The sequence below is a fragment of the Podarcis liolepis genome, assembly GCF_965112155.1.
Source record: "Podarcis liolepis genome assembly, contig: HAP1_SCAFFOLD_22, whole genome shotgun sequence".
Classification (NCBI taxonomy): domain Eukaryota; kingdom Metazoa; phylum Chordata; class Lepidosauria; order Squamata; family Lacertidae; genus Podarcis; species Podarcis liolepis.
In genome coordinates this window covers 3,065,353-3,072,935 of record NW_028148947.1, presented here as the reverse complement: position 1 = coordinate 3,072,935, position 7,583 = coordinate 3,065,353, and the positions used below count along the sequence as shown (strand labels likewise).

Genomic DNA, 7,583 nt, shown 5'->3' with positions numbered 1-7,583 from the left:
ACAGCCCAGCTCCTCGGGGCACACGTCCCCCCACAGGTCCAGGTGGTCAGTAAAAGAAGGAAATTCCAGCAAGCAAGCAATTTGGAGCAAAACAGCAGTCAGTAGACTCAGAGCCTTTATTGTTGCGCAACAGGTTCAACAGCAGCCAGTGAACCCAGAGGATGGGGCCACATTGACTTTGAAAACTTTCCCACCATATGTTAGAATACAGTTTGCACAGCATCATCAATACATCATTGCCACATCACTAACATGTCACAAAAGGGGAGGGTGACACAAGATTAGCATAGGCAGCTATGTCAGGGCAACACCCAAGTACAGTATAAGCTTAGCATCATGGGCAAACATGTCTTAAGTACCCACCACCCAAAGTACAACAGAACTTCCTTGGCATCTCTGGAGCCGGAGGCAAGTCTGGGGATGAGATTAGTCTTCCCTTGGCTAACAATGAGCCCACCAATTGTCACCTCTGGGCATTTCCTGGGGCAGGAGGTGTGTACACATGTCTTCAAGCTTGGGGAGGTAGAAGGGGAAAGAGTCTTTTTTCCAAGGGCAAAATGGTGCTGGAATGGAGGAACTTGGCAAAGGGGTTGATTTTATAGGATTCATACAGCTTGGTATCTTCTTCCCTGAGCTGTCAAGTCGAAAGGATAGGTTCAGGCATAATGTTTGTAACATTTAACAACTTTAAAGATGTGCCCCCCCCCCCGTAATTCCGTAACACCTTCGGAGATAAATTTTCTCTAGGTTCTGTAGGGATTGAGAGATTTTGCGCCAAGACCACCGCAACAGATAAATGTCAAATACAGTGGTGCCCCGCAAGACGAATGCCTCGCAAGACGAAAAACTCGCTAGATGAAAGGGTTTTTCGGTTTTGCGTTGCTTCGCTAGACGAATTTCCCTATGGGCTTGCTTCGCAAGACGAAAACGTCTTGAGCTTTTTTTAAAAAGCCGCTTGAAGAGGCGCAGTTGCGACGGACCGTGCTTCGCAAGATGAAAAACATCGCAAGACGAAAAGACTCGCGGAACGAATACTTTTCGTCTTGCGAGGCACCACTGTAGCAACTGTTAGGCTGATTACCCCAAGAAGTGCGGTAAAAAGCGAGAGTCTAACTACTTGTTCAAAGTGTGGTTCTCTGCTGGATCTGGTAATTGAAAAGAAATCCTCCGCACTTGAGATGGAGGAAAGCCATGCGGATGATTTTATCATTCCAGAGGAATCCTGCGAAGTGGAGATGGAGGAAAACCCCAAACATACCATCATACATGTTACTCCCTGCAACAGGGAGTAGCAAACTGCTAAATATTGGAATATATTGATATATGGCAATATCTGAAATAAGGATGGAGCTATGTAGAGGCATTGGCTGGCTTCACAGTTTTCCTCACATTGTGCAATCTCTGGAACGTGAATGTATAATTGGATGGTGGGAGTGTGTTTGGGAGGAGCTGAAGGAGCCCCCTGTTCTGCTGTCCTCTCCCCCTCGGTCAAGCAACTACTCACCAGCTACTTCTCTGTCCTCAGTGCCTCTGGCATGTGCCTCAAGGTCACAAAGACCAACATCTTGCACTTAGCATTGCACAGAAGAGCACAGGAGCCCTTCTCGGCTTGGGTGAGGAGCTCTCAGTGGAAGCTAGGGTTACCCAGCTGGCCTGTACCCCGTTGATGTTTTTCCTTTTTGTGTTTGTTGGCCTTGTGCTGGTGCCAGGCTATTTTGTGCCCTAGGCATGGCTAGCTATTTGCACCCCTCTCCCAAAAACTAGTATTTATTTATTTATTTATTTATTAAAATTTTTGATGATTTACAAAAGTGTGCAATGTCTCTCTCTCATGTTTCCCCCCCCCCCATGTAAATTTTTTACAAATCATTTTCATTTGTTGAGACATTAGGAAGAAAAGGGGAAAGAGGTGGGGGGGGTGGGAAGATGGGGTGGGGTGGGGTTGGGTAGCGATTTTTCTATTTTACTTCCTATATGTAGGGTTTGGTGTCAGCGTTGTTTGTGCAGGTTCTTGGCCGTTCGCTTGTGTTCCTTTGGTGGTGAGAGTGGTTGGGGTTGGCCTAGGTTGTGGTTATTCATTTGTAGTCGGCTGTGGTGGTCTTTGTTTTCATGTGTGAGTGGGGTGGGTGGGTGTTTTGGATCAGCAAGAAATCTACTTATTCCAAAACCTCCCTTAAAGCAGTAGTGGATCACCATGAAGAAGGCACCACCACCGAGAAGGCCTCTGCCTGGTTCCCTGTAACTTGGCTTCTCGCAGGCGTCTCCTTCGTTTTTCCTTCTAGCGCCTGCTGAAGACCTTTGATTTCACCCCCCAGAGGCACACTCCATTGCCTCTCGAAAGAGATGCCCACAACTTCCTAGGGAACTCTGGGAATGGTAGTTCTCGGAGACATATTTGTTCTGAAATCCACTGGGCAGGCATGTGTTGGTGTTATTTTAAGAACCCAAATCATAATCTTTGTTTCTTCTGATATTTGCCATCCAATGTATTCTTGCCTTGCGCAATTAATTTATCCTCCCATCTATTTTCCTTATACAAAAATAAATTATCTCCTTAATCTCGTAAATTCCAATCATGGGTTGGTTAGTTAGTTAGTTCTTTATTAAAATCTTGAAGCTGGGGGGGGGGTGCAGGAGGAAGTTGGGTGGGAAAAGAGATGAGGCTCCTTTAAATGGGGAGAGAGATAGAGAGAGAGAGAGAGAGAGAGAGAGAGAGAGAGAGAGAGAGAGAGAGAGAGAGAAGCAGAACTGTCTCCAAAGAACCAAAAATGTCACATTTTGTCATGGGCATTTTTCTTTTTGCACAACAAGGGATAGAACGGAAACTTTGGGCAATCTCAGAGCCAGAGAATATGGGGCATCGCGGCCCTCCAGGCTGTTATAGACTGCAATGGGGGGCAGTGTGGTTTAGTGGTTAGAGCACTGGACTTGGACTGGAGGTTTCGAATCATGCCCCACAGCCAGGCCATGTTCCTCTGGCCTCATGAGGAACCCCTTTTGTGGGGCTAGCGAATCTGGGACTAGGCCACGTGGAAAGGGTCTTGCAGGGTGCGGCCTTCACGCCCCACAGCCAGGCAAATTTATTTCATACCACACCATATGGCAGCCATTTTGTGATTTGCTATGTTCTCATTGGTAGCCAATTGGTGGACTGGCCCATGTAGCACTTTCCCAAAATTGGTCTGGCTCCATATAAGGCAGCTTCCTCTGCTCTTATCATATGAAATACCCCACTATTTATATTAATAGGAGCACGGGATGTTCTGCATTTATATCCTAAGGGGGGGGGGGGCGAATCTCATGAGCGATATGTTCAAATGTTTTTTTACGCTTGGGGGGCTGCTGCGTCGCTTGTTCCTGAACCTTTTCTTCCTCCCAAATGCCCTGAAGATGCATTGCACACCTTGACTTGCATGAAACCTCCTCTCTCTTATTTGCTCAGTGAACCAGACGGGGAGAAGGAGGAATGGAGGAAAACAGAAATCCGGCCTGAGAACGAAGGTCCCTGTCAAGAGAATGGCCAAGATCTCCTCAGGTGAGGATGAAAGGGGAGGCAGGGAAAAGCAAAGAGCCCCTGAAAACATCCCCACACTCGGGAAGAAGTTGTCGGCCAAACCCCTGCACGGAAGTGTATCAGCAGGAAGACGGTCAGCACTTTTCTGTTGGATGGGTGTCACTGAGCAGAGTTTTCAATGGAGATGGTGTATCCTGATTAAGTGGGGGAAACAGAACGGGGAGAGCATTTGGGTGTGGAGGATGTCATGCAGATACAGAACTGGACTTGCGTCTTTGACGGGGTGAGCTCCCGTTGCTCGGTCCCTGCTCCTGCCAACCTAGCAGTTCCAAACCACGTCAAAGTGCAAGTAGATAAATAGGTACCGCTCTGGCGGGACGGTAAGCGGCGTTTCTGTGCGCTGCTCTGGTTTCGCCAGAAGCGGCTTAGTCTTGCTGGCCACATGACCCGGAAAAATTGTCTGCGGACCAACGTCAGCTCCCTCGGCCAGTAAAGCCAATGAGTGGCGCAACCCCAGAGCCGTGACCGGACTTAACTGTCAGGGGTCCTTTACCTATTAAAAAGCACTGCACACTGCCATGCGATGTGAAAGTGCTTCATCTTATCAATGGTCACAACTCCTGGGATGAATGGATGGCTCCAATGCTCCATTTGCTGCCTTCCTTCAAACATTAACATTTGTGTATGTTCTAAGATGTTTCAAATAGTCAAAAAGATGACAGCTTTTAATTCCTCTGAATTTGATATCTACTTTAGATTTTTAAAGGCTGGCTCCCAAAGATATTTCAAGTGAAATAGATGGATTTAGGCCCATTGCTTAACCAAATGTTAATCACACACACACACACACACACACACTTCAGTGGAAACTGCATGCAGTTGAGCAGCTCACATTCGGAGCATCAACACAGAAAGGAACAGAAAGAAAGCAACACAAATATTTTGGCGGAAGTGTCTTAGGAAAGCCATTTTAAATCATGGACACCTAGGTTGTGAAAATGGTGTTGCCAGTATTGGTGTGAGTGATGGGGTCCCATGGCACAAATTCCATGTGGTCCCAGTGCAAAGGAAAAGAGCTAAGATCTTCTCCCTTACTATAATGTCCAAACAAGATGGGATGGGGAAGAAGAATGAGAGGTTTGTAGGGAGTCTTCAATAATTTTGCCAAGGAAATTCTTATGTCTCATGCTATTAGCCTTTCTTGTACATGGAGATCCTTTATGAAATGCATTCAGGCCCATCAAACAAATCTGTACTGAGATACACATACTGTATCACCATTTTTACTGCTGGAACTGCTCTGAATCTGACTTCAGGAAGAACATGTTTTAACTATGCAGTGTCCTGGAATAGACACTCTGCATTGGGAAAGAAGGGAACTAAGTTCCCTCCCATTTTCCACTTTCCTGATGTTCCAAATGACCAGTACCCTGGAGTTATGATTTGTGTTGTTGTCAGGATTCTAACTGGCCTGTAACTGACCAAAGAATTCTGCAGAGCAGTTGCTGCTGTGGCTGGCTGGCTGCTCAGGCGAACGTCAGCTCAGTGGCCAACCGCTCAGTCTTCTTGAGGCTCAGGAGCACCTAGCAAATACCTGCTCTGTTCCTGGCACACTAGACTGTAGCTGAGGAAGGCATTTCACGTAAGTTTATGGATTAAACATTCCTCACTATGCCATCAGGTGTGTTTATGCTTGGTGGAAAAGGATAGGTGTAGTAAAGGTAAAGGGACTCCTGACCATTAGGTCCAGTCGTGGCCGACTCTGGGGTTTGGCGCTCATCTCGCTTTATTGGCCGAGGGAGCCGGCATACAGCTTCCGGGTCATTATTAAGCTGCTTCTGGCGAACCAGAGCAGCGCACAGAAACGCCGTTTGCCTTCCCGACGGAGCGGTACCTATTTATCTACTTGCACTTTGAAGTGCTTTCGAACTGCTAGGTTGGCAACGGGAGCTCACCCTGTCGCGGGGATTCGAACCACCAGCCTTCTGATCGGCAAGTCCTAGGCTCTGTGGTTTAACCCACAAAACAGTGAAATCATGAGCAGCTTCCCATCCACAACAGGTTGCTGAGGTTCTGGCCATTTTTACAGAAACAATGCAACAGTAGATGAAATCAGTAGCAGTGTGCTGGAAGAAAGTCTGAGTGTCGGCTTCTCTGGATCAGATGTCTCTACCTAACCAGGGGGTGGGAGAGAGCAGGGGAACTCTTTCTTTTGCTGCTTCTTTCTGTGCCTGGAAGGAAGAATGCAGGAGGGAGGATTTCCTTCAATGACTAGACATGCTTGCTATTCCCTCTCTCACTGCATCTTGTCTTCTCTTTTGTTTCCAGGATGTCTGCCAAGGTCTCCCCTGCTCCCCTCCTCTCCAAACCCCCCCTGCGGGTGAAAGAAGGCTCCCTGGTAGTCAGATGGCTGCGTTTAGTTTCTGGTCTCCAGCTGTGTGCATTCCTGATGGTTATTTTTGCCTTGCCGATGTGCATTATGTCAACAATCAGTGTCAACTGGCGAGTGTGGAGTGTGGAAAACATCGAGGGAATCGGCTCTGGAAACATCTGGATTGGAATCTGGGATGTCTGCTTTTGGAAAGACCCTTCTAACGACGGCAACTCTTTTTGGCATTGCGAAGATCTCGATGAGCAACATCCAACCCTCCCGAAGGAAATTTTTATTGCACAGGATTTAATGGCATTAGCTTCGATTATGAATTCAGTGGCCCTGGGATTAATTTCATTTGCCTCGTACAATGTGTTCAAGCCCAGAAAACATAAGGATTTTCTCTTTCGCTTTTTTAGGCTTGGAGCTTTCCTGAACTTAGTTGCAGGGATACTCGTCCTGATTTCTGTGGTCTGGAACATGTCTGCTGTCTTGCAAAATGGGGAAATAGACTTCCCTGAAACTTTTGAATTGCCTCAAATTCCCAGCAAGCAGCATATTGGACCTTCTATTTATGTAGGCTATATCGCTGCAGGTTTCCAGCTGCTGAGTGCAGCATTGGTTGGGATTGAGAGATGTTGCATCAGGAGCACCACAACAGATACATCTCTAATAGAAACTGTAGTGGTGATTACCCCAGGAAGTGCGGTGAAAAGCGAGAGTCTAACTACTTGTTCGAAGTGTGGTTCTCTGCTGGACCTGGTAATTCAAGAGAAATCCTCCACAGTGGAGATGGAGGAAAGCTGTGCAAAAGATCTTGTCATTCCAGAGGAATCCTGCGCAGTAGAGATGGAGGAAAGCCGTACGCCCCAAAGCTCACCTGAAGGACATCAAAGTCCATCTGAAGTCCCAAAACATACTATTATACATGTTATACCCTACAACAGGGAGTCGTAAACTATCAGATCCAGATCAACGCAGATCGCTCCATACACGCATGGATCTGCGTGGATCAGGATATGATAGTTTTGTTTTGGGACTTCAGGTGGGCTTTGATATCCTTCAGGTGAGGAGGCCCTTTTTATGACTAGTAGTTAGTTAGTTAGTTAGTTAGCTAGTTATTAAAGATTTTGTTCATTTACAGAAGTGTGCAATGTCTCTCTTTCATGTTTCCCCACCCGCCCGCCCCATGTAACATTTTTATAAATCATTTTCATTTGTTGAGACATTAGGAAGAAAAGGGGAAATAGGTGGAGGGGGGGAACGATGGGTGGGGGTCGGGTCGGGTAGCGATTTTTCTATTTTACTTACTATACGTAGGGTTTGGTGTCAGCATTGTTTGTGCAGGTTCTTTGCTGTTTGCTTGTAATTAATAAACCAATTAATAAACCCATATTAATTAAAATATTGACTCTGTTCGCATGATCTTGGCCGGTCTTAATGCACGCTCTCGTCCCGTTTTTCAGAGCCTCCTCCAGAGCAGACCCACTAAAGCCTAACCGGTTGGTCTACTCCTGTGTAGGATTCAGTTCTTGATAATTGGGCACTTGGGTCTGGGTTAAAGGCGGATCTACACGGATCCTCATGGATCCTCCACTTTTTTAAAAATAACTCCATCAAATGCAGTGTCAAATCACACCTGGAAGGCACGCCTACAGACTGGACTATCAAAAACGTGGCTGCAGCACCACAAAAACT

General features: G+C 46.7%; 1 protein-coding gene across 1 annotated transcript; it reads left to right on the top strand.

The window, feature by feature from the left end:
* The first annotated feature begins 3,001 nt into the window (after window positions 1–3,001).
* On the top strand, window positions 3,002–6,956 carry LOC310698965 (uncharacterized protein). Its single transcript, XM_083520540.1, has 2 exons — window positions 3,002–3,535; window positions 5,843–6,956. The coding sequence occupies exons 1-2, from the start codon at window positions 3,318–3,320 to the stop codon at window positions 6,840–6,842; spliced, it is 1,218 nt and encodes a 405-aa protein (XP_083376666.1). The 5' UTR covers window positions 3,002–3,317; the 3' UTR covers window positions 6,843–6,956.
* The last annotated feature ends 627 nt before the right edge of the window (window positions 6,957–7,583 follow it).